At 46.5% G+C, this 20,406-nt stretch overlaps 1 protein-coding gene across 2 annotated transcripts in view; it reads right to left on the bottom strand.

Moving 5' to 3' along the window:
- The window catches only part of FRMD4A (FERM domain containing 4A), a 644,478-nt gene that overhangs the window by 349,095 nt on the left and 274,977 nt on the right, over positions 1-20,406 (bottom strand). Inside the window, exon 1 of one of the 2 annotated variants that reach the window (XM_008268104.5) lies at positions 4,448-4,920. The exons of the other annotated variant lie outside the window; for it this stretch is intronic. Coding sequence (XP_008266326.2) covers positions 4,448-4,513 — 66 coding nt within the window. The 5' untranslated portion in view covers positions 4,514-4,920. Of the gene's footprint in view, positions 1-4,447; positions 4,921-20,406 lie in introns of those variants that run through there. 2 annotated transcript variants of the gene reach the window in all.

Here is a 20,406-nt window from a genome sequence, read left to right as displayed (position 1 = left end):
GTTATGGAAACACACGGAATACAAAGCCTCCAGCTGGACCCTGGAGAGCTGCATGTCAGTTTTCTGAAACAAGATGCGGATAGCAGAAAAAAGGAAATAAGATAAACACATGAGTAAGGGCAATGCCTATGACTCCGGAGCTAGTCCTACAGAGACACTCAGCTAAGCTGGGTTGTTCTCACCGACCATGCTCCTGACTTGGGCTCAGAATCACGTGTGTGTTCACATGTGCATGCATCTGTACACAGACACGTGTGTGATTTCCTCTGATGAACCAGCAGCAGTAGCAGAACAGCTAGTGGAGCCCCAGAGTGGTGACAACTAATTATGGAACACCAGGTCTGATAGGTCCCTTTTATCTCATCTTGCAGAGCCCTCTCATTCCCACAAAGCCCCCCAGTGGCCCTTTGTAATCCTGGAAAGGAAGTGTCAATATGGAAACAGCTGTTCTGGAGATAGTGGGACGACATCCTAACGAGCCTGCTATGAGCTATAGAGCTACAGAGGAAAGCCACGGCTAATGAGACTCTGATGCAAATATTCTTTCTAGACAATTAGGCTCACACGAGAAAGCCTGTAGCTGCGAGCAGGGCTGGCCGAGAAGATGCACTGGTCTACAGATTCAAGCCCCTTCTTGCTCTTATTCAGGTTTCCATTCCCTCAAACCCTGCGCGATGTCAGAACACTCTCCACGGCTCTTTCTGGGAAATGGCTCTGGAAAGACAGCCCAAGGTGACCTGGCTCAGAAGCTCAACCAAGGAAGCCACTGGAGTCCCCAGAGTTCCATCCCCTGTCAGCTGCAGCCTTCAGGACAGGGCGTCTCCTGCTGCACAAACAGCTGCAGGTGGATGTGGCTCAGGCAGGGAGTGCAGGCTGTAGGTAGGAAGAGCCAACATTCTCAATAATTTAGGGGGAGCTGAGATGGCCACAGTGAGAGGGAGCTTTGGGGCAGAGGAGAGAAACCTGACTTTTTGCAGTAAGGGGCTTAAAACAGATGCCAGAGCGCCATCAAGGCATCAGACATAGCCCTGTGCACCTGCTCAGTGACACTTCTTCAGCCACTACGAAAGTCCTGCAAGCTGGAGCAGAATAAGCTGCACTTTAGTGATGAGGGCACTGAAGCTGAGAAAGATGAGACGCCTGTCCCGGGCTGGGAGTCAGATCCTCTCCATGTGACTTGAAGGCTCACAGCCTCAGTTTTCCTTAGGGCTAGGGACACCGGTGGGAAATCCATACAGAAGAGCAAGGAAACAGTTTGGGCAGAAGCTCAGAGGGTTCCTTCTGAAGAGAGAGAATTTATTTTTTTATTTGGACAGGCAGAGTTAGACAGTGAGAGAGAGAGAAAGAGAGAAAGGTCTTCCTTTTCCGTTGCTTCACCCCACAAATGGCCGCTACAGCCGGTGAGCTAGGGCGATCCGAAGCCAGGAGCAGGTGCTTCTCCTGGTCTCCATGCAGGTGCAGGGCCCAAGCACTTGGGCCATCCTCCACTGCACTCCCGGGCCAGAGCACAGAGCTGGACTGGAAGAGGAGCTACTGGGACAGAATCCGGCGCCCCAACTGGGACTAGAACCCGGGGTGCCAGCGCCACAGGTTAGCCTAGTGAGCCGCGGGGCCGGCCGCTGCAGAGAGAGATTTTTAACTTGGACTCCTGCAGCACTCAGTGATGTTCCAGTTTTAATCTGGGTGTGGGATACACAGGGTTTTCTTTCTTTCATTCTTTTTTTTTTTTTGTACATGAGCATACACATAAGCTTTATGAATTCTTCTGTGCCCCATGTATTTCTTACAAAAAATTTGCAACAGAAAAAGAGTCTCTATTCTTTGTATCACATGCAGTGACTTCCTCAGTATTTGTTACCATGGTGGCCTCTGTCATGACTGTGTAGGGGGCCAGACTATAACCTGGTGAGAAACATATGCAACCTTGAGAATTCTTTCTTATGCGTCCTATGGCCTCCAACAAAAATTAAATTTTCTAATGAAAACAGAAAATATTCATCACAAAGCAAGTGACTGATATATACCTACTGAGATCAATTTGTACAATATTTGAGGGGCCACACAGTCCAGAAAAGCATTCTTGCTTTTCTGTTACTCAGAATCTCTTTGAGGAGACTAGATAGGGATCCAGGATAACGACCAGAGAGGCAGAGCTCAGGAATTGCGGGGCCCGAGGCGTTACTGTGAGAGAGCAGCAGAAACTGCACCTTGAAGCATTGTGAACTTTGAGCAAGTCCAGAGAATGTGGGATCACAGGCATAAGACACACAGTGAGAACGGGAATGCTGTCTGGGACTGGCGTCGGCCAGTTGGGCTGCAGTGGACAACTCCCAGTGGGAACTAGTAGGCGGGAAGGTTACAATAGAACTTGGCTTCCCAAGCCTTGTGCAATCAATGGCTGGTTGCTTAGATTGGTTTGGCTCGGGGCACATAAATGCTAAGGAGGATGTGGGAGATCGATGGGGGCGGCGGGGGTGGGGGGAGAATGGGCAAGAGATATTGGTATGGAAGGCAGGCACGTACTATATCAATAAGAATTCAAAAGAAAACACAGTGTGCGGAGATTGTGCTGAAGTAGTAATCGGTGGATGAACTGAGGGACAAATTAGAAAGTTAGCTTCGGGGTTGGCATTGTGGCCCAGCAGTTTAACGCCCTGCCCTTCAGCGCCAGAATCCCATATGGTCACAGAGGTCCCGGCTGCTCCTCTTGAAATCCAGCTCTCTGCTGTGGCCTGGGAAAGCAGTGGAGCATGGCCCAAGTGCTTGGGCCCCTGCACATCCGTGGGAGACTAGGAAGAAGCTCCTGGATCCTGGCTTCGGATCGGCACGGCTCTGGCAGTAGACCATCGAATAGAACACCTCTCTCTCTGCCTCTCTTCCCTCTGTGTAACTCTCTGACTTTTGAATAAATAAATAAAATCTTAAAACAAAACAAAACAAAACAAAACAAAATAAAACAAAAAGGTTGGCTTTAGCGGAAGTAAAAAAGACCCAAACTGTGGCTACGAACAGAACGGAGTGTGGGATAGCATGGCTTTCCAAGGGGGAGTGTCATGGGCTTTGAAACATGTCCAAGGTTTGGGAAGGACTCGGGGGATAGCATTGGGCTGGGGCCAGCTAAGGAGAGAAGGAGAACACATTAGTGACTTTGTGGCATTTTAGTAAAATAAGTCCTGATGAATTTTTTACTCTGAGATAAGCCAACTCACACCAACCATTCATCATGCCACAGACCATCCTCCTGCCACCCCTCCCCCCCCCACCTCCTGCTGTCCTCGGCAGTCAGGCCGAAGGTCCCCATCCTCTGCTCAGTCTGATGAAGTGGTGCCCGTGCCCGTGAATCACCCAGCCCTGGAAATCCAGTAGGACACGCTCCGCTCCTGAAACACTCTTCCTCCAGGCACGGCCTCCCAAAGCAAAGGTCAGAATGAATTCACATCACTCCGATGCCCACGCCCAGTCCTGGAAGGGGTGGATCCCTCTGGGAATCCTGCCAGCACCACATTGCCTTAATGCAAAGACAAATTATAAATGAATAAGAGAAAAAAAAAAGCCTCCAGACGCTCACAGCTGCCAAAACAACCCGTGCTGCGAAAAGTTCCTGAAGGGAACGCGGTGCTGTATAGTGGAGAAGCCGCCGGCCCCACGCAGCCCTGGCCAGAGCTGAGATGCACACTGGCTGGGCCTCAAAACCTGACACAGCCGCCTTCCCGCGGGCAGCAGCCGAGTTGTTCTTGGAACGGGCACGCCTTACAGCTGCCTCGCCACCTGTGTGTCTCACAGTCTATAGCTCCCTAAGCCCCCACTCAGCGACACGAGACGAACAGAGCTGCCTCGGACAGAGGACCCCGAGAAGAGGGTGGTTTGGGGTTTTCCAAGCCGGCGGGGCTCAGACTGACACAGGCACAGACGTGACCTTGTCAGCTCTCTAAAGGAAAGAGACACATCGCTCTAACAGCCTTGTCCCAGAAAATCGATTGCTGACAACTCTTGGTAACGGGGCACCCATGAAAATGGGACGGAGCCAGGCACTGGGCCTCCGACCAAGGTGAAGTTCACGACTGCAGCTTATACTCCGCATTCTCTACTTGAAAGACTCGGGGTCTGGGTACCACTTCCCCCGCCCACCTATTTTCCTGGAATGATCGCACAAACAGACCGGTTCTCCCAGAGAATGCCTGCTGTAGCCACTTGGCCCTTTCCTATTCCTTCACCCCATTCCTTCAGACTTCTGCAAGCTCCTTGAACAGAGGCCTGCATCTCTGCTTCTCAGTCTGTACGGATCATTCCAGGTCTCACAGGCGTAGCAGGGCTTTCTCCCCCCTCCCCACCCCCCACAAGGCACCTGAGTAAGCAACAGTGACAGCGTGCGGGATTGGGACAGTTGCAGTTCAGAACTCAGACTGAGACTTCCGGGGTGGCAGGGGCGCGTCTCGCCTTTACTTACAAACACGTCCATGAGCAGGTGTTCCAGCGTCGCCTCGAAGTCATCCAGTTTGGCAGCTAAAGTCATGATGAAGGTTCCAGTGTGCTCAGGCCCTGCGGAGGCCCCCCCCCACCCCAGTTCAAACTCCTTAGCTCAGCAAACGCCGTTGGCGCCAAATTTAGTCCCAACACAGAGCTGCCACTAATGGGAAGTGGAAACCTTTAAAACAAACCAGAACATCACAGACTGGACGGCTGGAGCTCGCAAGCCAGAAACTCAAAAGAATCAACAAACGATGCACGCACACACAAAAGCAACCTCTCTCACTGTGCCATATGGGATCACACTGGGCACAAAGTGAGGTCAGCAGGTGGGAGATCCAGGCGCTGCCTCCTCTGGATCAGCTCACAGTCGCAGGGGCTGGCCAAGTGCAGGCAACCTCCACCGCGCGTGAGAGGGAAGACAGTGCCAGGGCCTGCCAACAGGAGTGGGACAAGTGGAGGGAACCGTCTGACTCCGATATTTATAGGGCCACATGTTTGTGACTCGAGCCCGCTCCTCAGTTCATTTCTGACCTTTCACAAATGGCTAAACACACTGGAGCGTATTGTCGAACGGGGGCAGTGGGTCCCGCAGAAGTTGGCTGTGACCAATGCTAGGGCAATTCACACAGACACGCCATCAATGGGTCTTTGTAAAAATCCCATCAGACCTTGCTGGGTACGCGATGACAGAAAAGCACAGAGCCTTGTGGAAAACAAGGGGAGGAAAGTCGTGCGGGTACTCGGGTTTTCCTCAGAGTATTATCAATTCCCTCATGGGCTCCTCCACCCTCGCCCGCTCCTCTGCAAGAGTAGCTAAACATCCTGGAAAAAATCCAACCTCTGGTGTCAACGCCTCATGCTTTTGCCAGTAAAAGTCTATCCATGAAGTCCTGCAAATGCCATTTCTCCTACTCTGATTGCCGAGGTTGCTTTTTTTAATTTTTCATGTAAAATTGTGGTAGAAGTCACACATAACAAAAAATGTGCTACCCCAGCTATTTTAAGGTTACAGTTCGGTCGTGTAAAACACATGCACACTGTTGTATAATCATCACCACCACCCATTTCCAGAGCTCTTTGCCTTTCCTGGAACTGAATGTGCCCATTAAACAGTAACCTTCTACTTCCCCTCCCTGATCTCTGGGAAACCACTATTCTACTTCCTTTTCTTGCTCTTTTTAAAGATTTATTTATTTATTTGAAAGGCAAAGTTAACAGAGTGAGAATGAGAGAGGGAGAGATGGAAAGAGATCTTCCACCTGCTGGCTCACTTCTCGATGACAGCAATGGCTAGGACAGGTTGGGGCTGAAGCCAGGAGCCTGAAACTCCCATCTGGATCTTTCCCATGGGTGGCAGGAAACCAAGTACTTGGGTCATCTTCCACTGCTTTCCCAGGTGCACTAGCAGAGAGCTAGATGGACAGAGGAGCAGCTGAGACTCCAACTAGTACTCCTAAGGGATGCCAGCGTTGCAAGTGACTTAACCCTCTGTGCCACAAGACCAGCCCCAATCCTTGGACTTCTGTGTCTACGAATCTCATCACTCTAGTTCCACATATGAGTGGAACTACAGTGTTTATCCTTTGGTACTGGCTTATTTTCACTTTGCTTAATGTCCTAAGACTCCCTCACATTGTCACATGTGTCAGAATCGCCTTCCTTTAGAAAACTGGAATCATTCATCTTAAGAAACACAACTGCTTCGGACAGTTTTTCAGGCCTGAGAAATCCCATCAGGGAACACTTGGTAGTAGAGGCACGGATAGCCATTGCTGCAAAACTACCGTCGGCTCAGCAAGTCCTGAGTTCTAGCCTCTTAGTTCCTGCGTAACTTCCAAGCTGTTCACCACAAGCAAACTCTTGCTCCCCCCACAGTGTATGAGCACTGATGCCCGAGTGAACTCTGATGCTGAAGAAGGAAGCCCACGTGAGTTTGAGAAACAGAAAATGTTGCTGCTGTATATCTCCCTCTCCCCTGCATGGCAGAGTGCCCCAAAATTCAGTATCTACCACGAATGTTCATGTGCTCAAAGGACATTCAGATGGTTATAAATCCAGCATCTTAATATCTAAACAAGCTACTGTAATAAAATAAACGAAAATTTAAAAAAGCAGTGACACAAAGCATCATATTAATTAAAACACAGGTTTGGGGTTTGCCAAACTGGTTTAGCTTGACTGCCAGTCCTAAATTGTCCATAAATGTTCTTCAAGTTACTGTCTGCATTTGGCTCTTGGGCAGCTGAGGAAGAATGGGAGTGGGCGTCACCCAGGTGTCTTTTGTTAGTGAAGTGCATGAGGGAGGGAGCTGGGAGAACTGTGATAAATGACTTCAATCATGGAGAAGGTATAGAAAATTTATTTCCCTGATAGGGAAAGTCATCCACCGACCTTCCTATCTGCTAATGTGTTTGCCAGGTCTGAAATGGATTCAATAACCACAGCAAGAAAGATTCAACACAACATAACTTCTAGCCACTGAGTTGCCATCTTATGTCAAAACTGCAGCTGCTTGAAGACCCTCAGAGAGCCAGGCATCTTCTCTCTCTCAAGCACCATGGGCTGTGTTACCAGGAGACTCTTGGGGGGCTGTGTATGTATAAACGCATACAAACGAATGCAATGGCTTTCTAGTTTTCCAACAAGCTCAGGGGAGTGTTCAAAATCAAGTTTTCTGCTAATGCAGCAGGTTCAAGCGGCTAGCTGGATTTTACCACCCATGGGGGAGAACCCAATTGAGTCCCTGGCTCCCTTTTTCAGCCTGATTCAAGCCAGCCATTATGGGCACTTAGAGAATGAACCAGAGAATGAGAGATCTCTCTCTCTCTTTCTCCCTTTGCATTCCAAGCAAAATTAAAATCAATAAGTCTTTAAGAGAATATAAGCAGCCAACTTCAGGGACAAGAAGACACATACAACTTGGTCAGGTAAAGGGTTAGTGCTCTAGAGCGAGGGATCTGAGGGGAAGGCATGGAGAACATACTGCTCTTATGAAGAAAATCGTTTCAACAGTTTCCAGAGGAGAGAAATCGGTGAGGGAGCCTACAAAGGGAACAGGGAATTGGCAGTAGGCTGTGGATGCCACGCAGAAGACACACGCATTTCACTGTTAGCGAACGATTATGAGCCACAGGTAGTAGCTGCATCGCAAACAGAAAATAGGACCATGTGGGTATTAAGAGAGGGACACTGTTATGGTACCAGTGCCTGCCTAGATATGAGAATACGCAATGAACAAATGGCATGGGCAGCAGTTTTCTTAGTAGCTAGGTCTAATTAACCTATAATTATGGGGAGTTTATATTGATACTTAGAACAAATCTAAACACCTCTGTGTTCGTTGATTCATGTCTCGTTTAGGAGCGCAGCCAGACTCTGGGATAGGTGCTGGTGCCTACTAAGAACAGTAAGACATGGTTCCTTCCTTAATACAGTTTATCCTCCCTTTTCTTGGGGCATGCGGACATAGCATGTGCTTTCTTGCTGGGAGCCAATCTACAACTTGGAGGATAAGGGAGAGTTCATTGATAAAGATGGCAGATATTATTCCTACCCTATTGGAAGGCCAATAAGCAAGAATTAGTGAGGTACAATAGCCCCCTCTCCCTCAACTGCACTGGGATGGGATTTGCAGCACTAACTGGCAGTGATCGATGCTGGGGACTGAGCCCAGAGACTACTGGGTTTGACTAGGTGGCAGCCATGGGCTCAATACTAGCAGCTCTGGTTCCCAATATCACCCACAGATTTCACCGAGTACGCTGCTCTCCTCCAATCAGGAGCGGGATCAGCTCCTGCAGGTTACTGGTTGAACTGGAGGCAGCTGTGTAAAAGTTGTTTATACTCCTCTCCCAGCGCCATATTGTGGGAGAGCAGATGCATAGAATAAGTCTTAATTCCAGTAACTTAGTCTAGTCCGAGTTGCTCCCCACAGTCATCTGGATCATGTCAACCAATCTCTATTAAAGGCAGCGGTGTACACGCCCAACGCGGTAGGCAATTGAATATACAACAATGTGTTTCTAGAAACATCTTCCTGTCCACCCGAGAGAGAGTGATTTTCTACTCAGTATGGCCATTTCTTCGAAGCTCAGGTACAAGGCAGTGGATCAGACCACCAGAGAATTGATCAGAACTGGCCAATAAGTAGACCTACTTACCATGTTAGTGCCTGCACTGGAGAATCGAAGTAGCAATTTTATACAATTATTAAGAAGTTACTAGAGATATTTAAAAAACAAAACAATTAGTTTTATTTTGGTCATTAAGTTATGTCACATATGGTCAGTTTATAATGCAAAAATAAAAACCTTCTATGATTATCTTTAATCCATCTTGAGTTGATTTTTATACATGGTCTAAGAGTCCAATTTCATGCTGCAATGTGGAAATCCAGTTTTCCTGACACCATGTGTGAAACGACTGTCCTTTCTCCAAACACGGAGGTTACTGTCCTAAGTGAGACAAGTCAGACACTGAAAAATAAATACTGCTTGATCTCACATATGTAACCTAAACCAGTGCATCAGGGAGTGGAATGGTGGGTGCCAGGGGTTGAGAGGAGCCGTGGGGAGAAATGGGGAGGTGATGGTCAAGGCACACAAAGTTTCAGTTTCACAAGAGGAATCGTGGCCACAGACCTAATGTACAGCATTGTGAACACAGCCAACAATGCTGCAGTGTCCGAAGTGTCTGCACAAAGTTCATGGAAAATGTACATCACGACAAGACAACGTGTGGATTTCAAATTTTTTGCACCAAACTGGTATTTTAATTTCATTTCCCATGAACTTTCTGAAGCACCCTCATATACTTGAAATTTGCTAAGAGGATAGATCTTAAGTGTCTTCATCAGAAAAATATAAAAAGAGAAAGAGAAAATGGTAACTATGCAAAGTGATGGATATATTAATTTGCACGATGGTGGTGACTGTTCCACTATGCCTATATTTTTTTCATTTTTATTTATTTATTGTTTAGCATATTTTCTTTATTCACATTTTATTTTTCTTTCTCAATTATATCCAAATAAAGATGGGAAAATACTCCTCCACAATGTATATGTGTATAAGTTACTGATATTAAACGTCCCATTGATGTACTTGTCTATCAAGCTTGTACCTTGCTTTAAAACTAGAAAGAAAGAGGATGTGGGACATACTACGCTTGTTTAAGTAAAACAGACCCTCTGATGGCTCTGGGGACAGCTGCCTGTCTGGGAGTAGTTATAAAGGCTAGCCTGTCTGTTCCGGCTGCCTCTTGGAGAACAGACACATTAATTTAAAGCTTTGTTCCTATAGGGCCCCGGCAGGCTGGCACTGGACTGCGCTCAGGCGGGGTAATCTCTGTGCCTGCCCTCATTCCCACCATGCTTGTGTCAGCTGGATGACACAGCCAACCTTGTCCTCCCTGTGCACAGCGCGTCTTCCGCAGTGACAGTCTCTGTGACAAGTACAAAGGCTCCACTCCCCTACATCCGTCCCCCAGCCCCAGCGCAGCCCCCGTCCTCTCACAAGCATGGATTTCAAGACTTCTAGTACTAAAAGGCAGTGAAGTAGGTATCAGGCACATGCAGTGGTGCCCTGGGCTCATGCTGGACAGAGACGCACAGGGACTTGTCTGATCTTCTCCTGGTCTCTGGCCACGTGTCACGCGCTCCACCACTTGGAGAATGTGTAGGGATTCCAGGGTCACCACCACCAGGACATCTGTGGAGTGTGTCAAGAAAAGATGCTCTCAGCCCCATGACTGAGTCTAAGTCATTTTGCTTCCCAGGGTTCAAATGTGCGTCATGGAAACACAGGCCCTTGCCACGCTCTCCTGAATCTTTTTCAGACTTATGTGATGACCCCTTCCCACCTGTAAAAGACAGGAAGGATTTAAAGATTCTGTGTTGTTTTGAGAACGAACACAATAGCTCTAGGTAAAGCAGTTAATGGGACTCTGAGAGAAGCTGCAGGCCTAGAGGGTGTGCGATGGTTACTATGTTACATGTTCTCCACAGTGGGCACCTGCCAGGGAGGGAAGGTCATTGCCGAAGGGAGTATGTCTGCTCTAATAAAAGCACACTCTAGGGAGAGCCATCCATTTAAAGTAGCTCTGACTGAGACTGGGTTTTCTCTCCCCAGAGCCTTTACCGTGGTGCGTAGAATGATCAGTGATTCTTAACCCTTTGTCTAACTGATATTTTTAAATGTCCCTTACTATCCTCAAATAAAACTCAGACATAAATGTAACTCGCCTACACATATTACTTTAAAAAAAAACCAACACAATCTGCCATGTAAACAAAAAACAAAAGGAACGTCGCCTGCCATGAAATAACATTTCTTGCAATGCACAAATGTGTGTAATACAACTGCAGTGGAAATCACCGGGAAACGGGAGCCTGCTTCATCCTTCTTAAGGCCAGATCTGAAAAAAGGCTGCCTGTCCCGGCCTGTTCTACCAGGGCTCAGACACCACCGAATGGCTGCCATTAGTGAAGTCCTCTTCCTGAAGCGTGAATACCTTCCAATGAACTCCTAGCTAGAAGGAAGAGATATCACCTCTTGATTTCACAATAGTTGCATGCCTCCAGGCGTCAGTAAGCAGTGCCCCACGGCAGGTGCCACCGTGCAGGCCCACAATCCAACATCACTACTGTTGTGAGCCACTTTGCCAGGTGCCAGGGAGGGGCAGCTGCAGGAACAATAACCTCTCCCTGCTAGCATGAGGTCAGTGTAGGGTCCACTTGTTCTGTTCATCACCAACTCGCAGACATCACTGGTGCGCTCCACCTACCATCAGCTCTCACCTCAGACATTCAGGCGAGATCAGCCTCCCTGAGCTGAACTAGTGATAAGGGAAGAGGACATCCTAGAAAGAAGGAAAAGATATGTGTGTGTGTGTGTGTGTGTGTGTGTGTGTCTGAGCAGGAGCCGGAGTGCAGTGTTGCTGACTGAGACACGCACATTGTTTTCACTCTCAGCACTTTGCCAAGAACTCCCAAATGAGGACAAGATCAATTCAGGAGGGTGTGACCATTACCAGATATGCCTGGAAGGGAATGGAACATAACTAATGTTGTCTTTTTTATTTATTTATTTATTCCTCCTTCTTTACGAGAAGGTTAAATTTTACTGGTCGAAATTGAAATTGAAAGTGAAATTCTTCAGGTATTATTCCTGGACAAAAAGAGCTATCTACTATAACTTACACAGTTTTCCACTTGGTTCCTGGGTCTCCCAGTAAGGCCAGGCTGGGAGCCCATGACACTGTGCAGGCTGACTTGTCCCAGGCACTCAGCACAATGCATTTGTTGAACTGGTTGTGTCTGGGCTGGCCTAATCCAGAGGCTACAGGGAAGCTATACTGAGCAGCTGTGGCAGCTGGCAGCACCTAAGCAGAGCTCATGCAGTGCAGAGGTCACAGAAGGCAGCCGGACAGGCTCCCGAGCGCTGCACAACCCTCAAATCAGCAGTGCCCTAGTTCTCCTCACCACATCTGCAGAACTTGGAAAAGTGATCTGGGTACAGCTGGCTGCCGAAAGACAATGTGAGGATGGCCTTGGACCTTTGGCTCCCAATAAGATGACTAGGATGCCATCACTGAGAAAAATGAAGCTCCCCAAAGACAAGGGCAGTATTTTCCTAAGAATTACTCTGATAGGGAAGGAGGACCAGATCCTGGACTTGGCGTGAGTGCGTCCCTACCCATACCTCAGAGCCCTAATCAATTATGAACCCCAGATCCTCATTCAGTATACAGATCCCTGGTCAGGCCTAGCCTGAGTGCTCACTCAGACAGAGGACCTGATAGGACCTGCATGTACCTCACAGTGGCAGCACTGTGTCAGACGCCAGGCGCACACCTCTTCACGCAGGCCATCCCTAGAAGAGACATTTCCTCACGGTCTCGCTGACATTTCTGCACAAGCTACGATCAGGGGGATAGTTTCATGACAGGAGGTTGTGTCTCAATGCAGGTGCATCTATCTCAGCCTAGCCTAGAGGACGCCTTCCAGACTTTGGGCATCACAGGACAGTGTGGATCTAAAACAAAATTACACACTGGGAGGACCAACCTGTAAGGCTGTCCTCTGTTTGGGCATTCAAAACAAATAACATGAAAAGTGAACTACCATCTGTCATCACCATGATTTGATTTTTTTTAAAAAAGACATTTCAACACATAACCAATGTAGAAAAGATTCTCTGTAAATGAAGTAAATTTAGTTTCATAAAAAATTCCCACTGCTGTCTCTATTTTTCTTTTGGGCTTGAGACTATAGAGGACTTTCCTGCACTGAGTATCAGGGACTGGGTCTGGGACCAGAGATTGAAAGAGTTCTCAGCTTCAATTCAGCTGTACCATCTGTGCTTATCTGCATTTTAAAATATAGCCCTAACTGCGCCTAAACGTAGAGTAATGATTGGCAGAAATAGTGGTGGGTGTTTGTCACAGCTATTAAGACCCTGCTAGGGATACCCACAACCTATATCGGATTTTGAGTCCTGGCTCTGCTGTTGATTCCAGCTTTGTGCTAGTGTGCACCTGGGGAGACAGCAGGTGATATCCACCTACACGGGGGCCCTGAATGGAGTTCCTGGCTCCTGGTTTCAGCCTGCTGGAGACATGCTTTTACAGGCATTTGGGGAGTGAGCCAGTGGTGGGAGACAGTGTCTGCCTGCCTGCGTGCCTGTCTCTTGCTTTCTCTCTCTCTCTTCCTCGCTGTATCAAATAAAATAAAGAAATAAATAAACATAGGGGCAAAAACAACGCCTTTGCTTCATGTACTTTACTTCTCTTTCCATGTCAGTGCAGAGCCCCAGCAGGGAAGGGGAGGAAGGCAGAAAAGGAGAGATGAAGGCTACTCCACGCCCTGGTTTTCAGGGGCTGCAGCCAGAGCGAGCGGCCGCAGAGTGTAGGGATGCTTCTCTCACTTCTCCATCAACTCAAACTGCTTGCAAGTCTGCTCTGCTTTCTGGTATCCACTGGGACTGTCTGGGTGCTGCTCTGGACTTCCAACCATAACAGAATCCACTGATTTTTTTCTGTAAGTAAATGCTTCAGAGGCAGCAACCCATTCCTGACCCTCAAGACTGAGACTATCTTTTTCAGGAACTTTTTGCTGATATTTCTAGAAAAGGAAATATTCACAGATGATACAAATTTCAAAATTAATACACATAGTAGATAAAAACCTTCTCTCTCTTCAACTGCTGTACTATAGCCAAAGCACCCAGTTCTCACTAGAGGCAACCACCCTGACATGTTTCTTGAGATGGTCTCATCAGATTCAGACATAAAATATTATTCCTCGTGATTATTTGTGTACACATACACAAATGATAACATACTTTGTTTACATCTGTAAATTCTCCTTCATTGTCTGGCGTATTTCATTAAACTGGTCTCCAACTGATAGGTATTGCAATAACACAACACAAAACAAACGTTTACTTTGTATATGTGTCAAAGGCAGACTTCTAGAAGTGTTGATTCAAAGGCCATGGACATTCAAAAACAATTAGATACTGTCAATTCTGCTCTCCATGGAGGCTGTACTGAGTTACAGGCCCATGGTACAGAGTGCCTGACTCCCTCCCTACATCATGAAGTTGGCCATACAGAGCAACAGCAAAAGTACTGAACCTTGAGCAATTGTGATAGGCGAAAATGGCATTTCACATAGACTTTTAATTGAATAACCTTTCATAAGCCAAAATCCTTGCTCTCAATATTTCCCTAAAGTGAATTCTCTTTTTAATTTTTAAAATTACTGAGTACCTCCTGTGTGCCAGGAACTATTCTTTAAAAAAAAAAAAAATCTGAGAGAGAGACAGCACTCCATTCCACTGGCTCACTTTAAAATGGCCCTGGGCCCAGGGCTGAAATGAGGAACTCAACCCAGGAATTCCATATGGGTGCACGGAACCCAATCATTTGAGCAATCACAACTGCATTTCAGGGTCTGCACGGGCAGGAAGCTGGAGTTAGGAACCACGCATTAAGCACACGCATTCTGATATACAATGTGGGCATCTGAACCACTAGGCTAACATCTGCTCCTGAACTCTCTTTTTTTTAAATCAAGGTTTCATTCATTCACATGGCCCCAGCTGTGTCCCATAAACATTCCAATAATGGGCATAAGCTAACGATTAACAGAAAGATGTTAGAACCATCTACCCACTGAAGTCTATATTTACAGGCAATTTAGGAGAATCTTTATTAATGGGTCCCTTATGCATTTGTGTGTGATGAAACCAAAGGACACCTGTTAGGTGAATGAAAATCAAAACCACACTGAGCAAGAATGAAGGGTCATTCAGCCAAACATCCGCTTTAGTAAACCCTTCCTTTGGTCTTGAAAAAAGATAGCCAAGCCATGAAAGGGTTGAATCTTGAAAGACTCTGGACTATGACACTGCATCAGATGTGGAGTGTATAAAATTGATAACAGTTGTCAGCTACAAAAGCTCAACTCCACCACGCTCAGAAACAGATCTCATGAATGATCAGCGGCGTAGGCAATAAAGGCCCTCCGAATTTTCATTGTGTGCTGAAGTACGTGAGAGGTAAAAGAACTCTGGTCAAGGCTGCAGAGTCCCCTGTGACTTGGTGTAGCCAGGACTCCAACTTGGATCATTCAAGCTGACCACAATGTCTCAATAAATTTATGATTGGCACCTACCTTGTTCTGTTGCAAATCTGTGTAGGTCACTGGCCACATCTAGACCAAGACATAATAATATCAACTTTCAGAACATCAATTCTTGAGCATTTTTGAAAGGGACAGTGTAGACATCATTAATTTCCCCATCAAGCTTAAAAAAAAATCATTGCAGAAGAGCAACCAACAAATGCATTTGATCAGTCTGCCATAATTAAACACACTATTTCCTGAGCTTGTGGATTTCTACCGGGTTTACGCTGAGATGGTAGCAATTTTTGTCATGTGCTGTAAGATCTTAATCCTGTGGCTGGACATGCTGAAGGTCATACATTATCAGAAGGCTGCGTTACAGAATGTGACTGGTACTTCGCCTGGTCATTACTGAACAACTTGTATTGTTACTCAGTAAGATTCCTTTTGTTCACAATAGGGCATTGCATATGTTACGCCAGAAGCAGATCTTCTGCATTTAAGAATTTGCTTTCCAACTTCTCTGTCAGAACTTACTGCTTTCTCACATGACCTAACATCTCAACTAATCTTTACTCTGTGTCAGGTACAGTCCTAAATGCCTTAGAGATATGAGCTTATCTGGGGCAGGCGTTTGAGATACCCACATCCCCTATCAGAATGTCTGGGACTGGGACTGCTGGTTCTGCTCCTGATTCCAGCTTCCTGCCAATATGTGCACCCCAGGTAACAGCGGGTGATGGCTCCAGTAGCTGGGTCCCTGCTGCTCAAGTGGGAGACCTGGCTTGAGTTCTTGGCCCTCAGCTTTGGCTTGGATGTTGGGGGCATTTGGGCGTGAACCAGAAGATGAGAAATCTGTCTCTCAATCTCTTTTTCTCTCTGTTCTTTGATAAAATTCAATAAAATAATTAAAACAATAAGAAAGGACCATACAGTGGTTATCCTTTCTACTGTCCTCTTTTTTCCACATGGGAAAATTCAGAAGCAGAGAGGGTAAGTCACTTGTTCAGAGTCACACAACCAGTCAGATGGCAGAACCTCCAAAGGCACCCAAGCACTCTGGCTTCCAGTCACTGATACAACCATGACACTGGGCTTGTGTGTGTACAACATTCTAGTTTTCATGAACAATCGCCTGCTCCCTGTCACTGAGGGAAAATCATTCTTCTGTTGAACAAGACAGAGAGTTCTTGTGGGGCAGCAAAGCTGGTGAAAAGGGGTGTGTGGCAGGGAGCTGGGGGGTGGTTACTGAATAATGTTTGGTATTCATTTACAAGATAATCTCAATAGCATCTCCATTGTGTAATGGAGACATTCAATAATGGCACTAAAGGAATTCAGTTGAAGTTAATATTGGAGCAAAAAACACAGAATTATGCAATACTTGAATTTGGGAGGAGTGTAACATTCAGTTGAGACTATAACCGCATTTTGGAGATGAGGGAACAGGCCTCGGGGACCTTGGCCTCATTTGACTTCTTCGTTAAAGGCCATGCATGGAGCCAGCGACCAGAATCCAGACTTCACAACTCCAGGTAGAGAACTCTTTCTTATTTTACTCCCCAGCAGAAGAACTGGGGGCTCCTCCTCAGCCACAACCAACTGAGGTGCATCATCTGCCCAGTCTGCAAGATTATTCTCCACAGGGATCGAGTCGGACGAGACAGGAGCTTAGTCCTACAGGGATCCTGTGGTGTCACCATTCCCGCAGAGCTGTTCTGCTTAATGAGGTGTCGAGGGGAAAAGGCTGGGAAGGAAATAGAGAGGCAATGAGAAGGCAGGCAAGATGACTATTACCCACAGGCCTAGAGAAATGTATTTCCCGGGGCTGCAAAGTTAGCACACGCCAAGCCTTCAGAGTGGAATAACTATTCTAGTTGCTCTTAATTAAAGGAATTATATGACTCCCTTGTGAGGAAGTGAAATGACTTAGTTTTTCATAACGAAGCTTTTAAAGCAGCAACTTGCATTACTTTGAACAAGTCGAGGAGCAGACGGAGTTCTGCTCATGTCTTCTTTTTTGTCTTGTGCGTCGCCTGCTGAAATTGGGCAATCAGAACAAATGGAGAATACTTCTGCTTTCTTCAAGCACAACCGAGCTCATTCTGCCCTTCAGACCCGTCAGAGCTGCTGTTAGGGAGGCTTCGCTTGGTTCCTTCTAACTGTTTTCAAAAAGCCTTTCTTAGGATGGTCTTCGAAAGCCTTTTTTGTTGTAGTGCTTGCAGTATCCCCACATCTGAGTGCACAGATGAATTTTCTGCCAGGAACATTTTCACCATTATCCTTCTGCCTGCTTACAAATTAGTTTTCCGCACCAAACGGGAAACACATTATGATCTTCCTACTTGTTAAAGAAAAGTGACAATGAGGAACTATTTACCAATAAGTTCTATGTTTAGGCATACACTCACGAGAAGTGAATCTGTTTGAGCATCAAAGGATGTGACCATTGATCTTCACAGCAGCGCCACTCATAATAGCGCCCAAGACGCAAACAACGGGTACGCTCATCAGAGGCGGGACACATACATATGCGGTAGATTCATACTGGATAACGCATAACAGAATCAAATACAAGGGGCCTTCAAAAGGCTCACGGACAATGAAAATGGAAGGTGCTTCTTTTGGCGCATGACAATTTCAAAACTCATGCCGTGTTTTTCGTAAGACACATTTTCCATGACCCCCTGGAGACCCCTTAAAAGCAAGGATTTCAAAATTTTTATCTTTTCATTCCACATTCCATGCACTTATTGAAGTAGCCTCCTATAGCAATGGAAATGAATGGACCACTGTTGTGCTCAACAGCATGCATCAATCTTATATTTTTGAGTGAAAGGGACTAGATGCATAAAGGTAGGCATTGTGCAGTTACATTTACACAAAGCTCACAAGCAGAGGAACCTAAATTATGCGCATGTAAGTCAGAACAGGGGCTGTAGCTGTCTGTGGGGGAAGCCAGACGCTGGCTGGGGAACAAGCCAGGGAACTTGCAGGCTGCTGGAAATGCTGTTTCTTGACACAGGAAGTGACACGGTGTGACTCGTGCTCTGTCCTGACTACAGGTTGTACGTCAATGAGAAATTTACTCGGCAACAAAACAAGCACTGACTCCTCCCTAGTGTGGGGAGCAACTCGGACTAGACTAAGTTACTGGAATTAAGACTTATTCTATGCATCTGCTCTCCCACAATATGGCGCTGGGGAGGAGTAAACTTCTACACAGCTGCCTCTCGCCAATTTGACTGATAAGCTGCAGGAGCTGATCCTGCTCCTGATTGGAGGAGAGCAGTGTACTCAGCGTGTGGGTAGCAGAGTTGGGATTGGTGGAAGAGGACTATAAGGGAGGAGAGAGACAACATGCACCAGGAACATCTAAGGGGAACACCTGAGGAACATCTGAGCAGCCCCCAAGAGAGCCAGCCGGCGGTGTGCCGCTCCTCCCCTCCACGGAGGTGGAGGGGTCGGCAGCCAACCCGGGAAGGGCCGAGCAGACAAAAGAACAGCGCAGGGTTTAATGTCGTTCCTCCGCGAGATGAGAGAGCGACACCTAGTACAGAATAAGAAAAGCAACCTGTGCCGTCTTCATAACAAAAATCCATATACAGTTGGCCTTCCCTAGCCGCAAGTTTCACATCTGTGCATTCAACCAAGGACGCAAAGAGAGTGTAGGTAGGCCAGTGATGATTGAGCCTGTAGGGAACACATGCAGACATTTCTCCTTGTCACAATTACTTACACGATAGATTCTAACAACTATTTGCACAGCACTTACATTACAGTAGGTGTGAGCCACATAGCTGAACTGAAGCTGACTTACTGTACACGGGAGGATGTGTATGGCTGTAGTGATTAGCATGTGGATGCTCTTCTATTTATTGAACCCTGAAGTGAAAGCCTGTTAAGAAAATGAGAGGGGACACTACTTTTCTCTGCTATATTATGCTAAAGAAATGTTTTATAATATTATAAGACATATGGTTAACATGTAAAGCTGCTTCATACTTTTATGAAAGTAATTTCAGGACTAACCTAGCCCGAAGGGTGTAATCTGATGAAATTTTAAGAAAATCAGAGGCACAATTATTTTAATGTATATTACTGAAAGGTGGAAGTCATTTTCAACTCTATTTTTTCTAAGGTGATCTTCCTTTGGTTTCAGCGTTTCTGGTTCCTTAACAGAAGAAACCATTTCTGTTTGGCCAAGGTGATGACCAAACCTTTGCTCTTCATACTGGTGCTCCTGGCTCTCCTTTGATGCAACAAAGATTTAGCTTTGCCTGGAGCAACCTGGAGATTGGGTAAGTGGATGGTTTTGTGGCTGCTATGATGGGGAGAATTCAGATTGATTCAAATATGAGAATATAAAATTCCCACCAAACTGTAATTGCTGTTATGCAAGCCATGTTTATCAAGGCTGCTCAGTGGAGACTACCTGGACAAGACAAAGGGAAGAGTGTGTAAGTTGTGGAGTTACAGCCTTGTCCCTCTTTTCCTCCTCATTTGTCAGAAGTTGGGCTTCCATCCCTAGCATTGCTCTCAGACGTGCAGGGGTGACCAGTGACATCCTGATCTGAGTTGAGTTTTGATGGCTCTTGTGTCAAAAGAGCAGTTCTATGAAATTCACTCACTGAATAAAGAATAAGCTGTTTGCTGTGGAAACCACCAGAGAAAACTGCTTTTTTTTTTTTTTAAACTTCTCTATCCCTTAAACTTTAGCTTTAATTGATATCTTTGTTCAGTAGAAAATACATAAAGAACAGCTCATTAGTAGATCTGATGTGAAGACTGGCCATAGATTCCGACGTGCTCCAGGTGTAGGAGAGCAGCATCGCACAGTGAGTTCCCCAGAGAACAACCCGGTCGCTGTGGACCGGGCTCCAGGGCATGGCAAGAAGTTCTTCATATGTCTAACTCCCAATATGTATTCCGTACACGTTCTCTGTTCTCGCCTCTTGTCTGCAGATGGGAATGTTTACTTGTAAGGAACTCTAGAGGAATTAGCCTTTGCACAGATTTCTAGAGTGTTGGAGGCATGAGTTTGGAGGTAGAAAGAGGAGGAAGGTCGCAGCTGTGAACACTGCAAACCACACTGGAAGTGGGCCCCTGCTCAGGACAGAGACACAGGTTGCCTCTAGTTGTTGATTTGGAGCTTCTAGAATTCAACTCTGAAGTGACTAGCTTGGTGCTACTTATGCAAATAACTGGGAGAGGAAGAAGAGAGCCTTCTACCTAAAGTCCCATCATAGCGTTTCGGCCTCAGCTTGACCAAGTGATTGTTTTGGGTGCCTCCTTTTAAAAGTGGA

This window comes from Oryctolagus cuniculus, chromosome 13, assembly GCF_051225735.1.
Source record: "Oryctolagus cuniculus isolate XC-2025 breed Fujian yellow rabbit chromosome 13, ASM5122573v1, whole genome shotgun sequence".
Classification (NCBI taxonomy): Eukaryota; Metazoa; Chordata; class Mammalia; order Lagomorpha; family Leporidae; genus Oryctolagus; species Oryctolagus cuniculus.
Note: the sequence above shows the minus strand (reverse complement) of the source record. Positions and strands in the feature narration are given on the sequence as shown.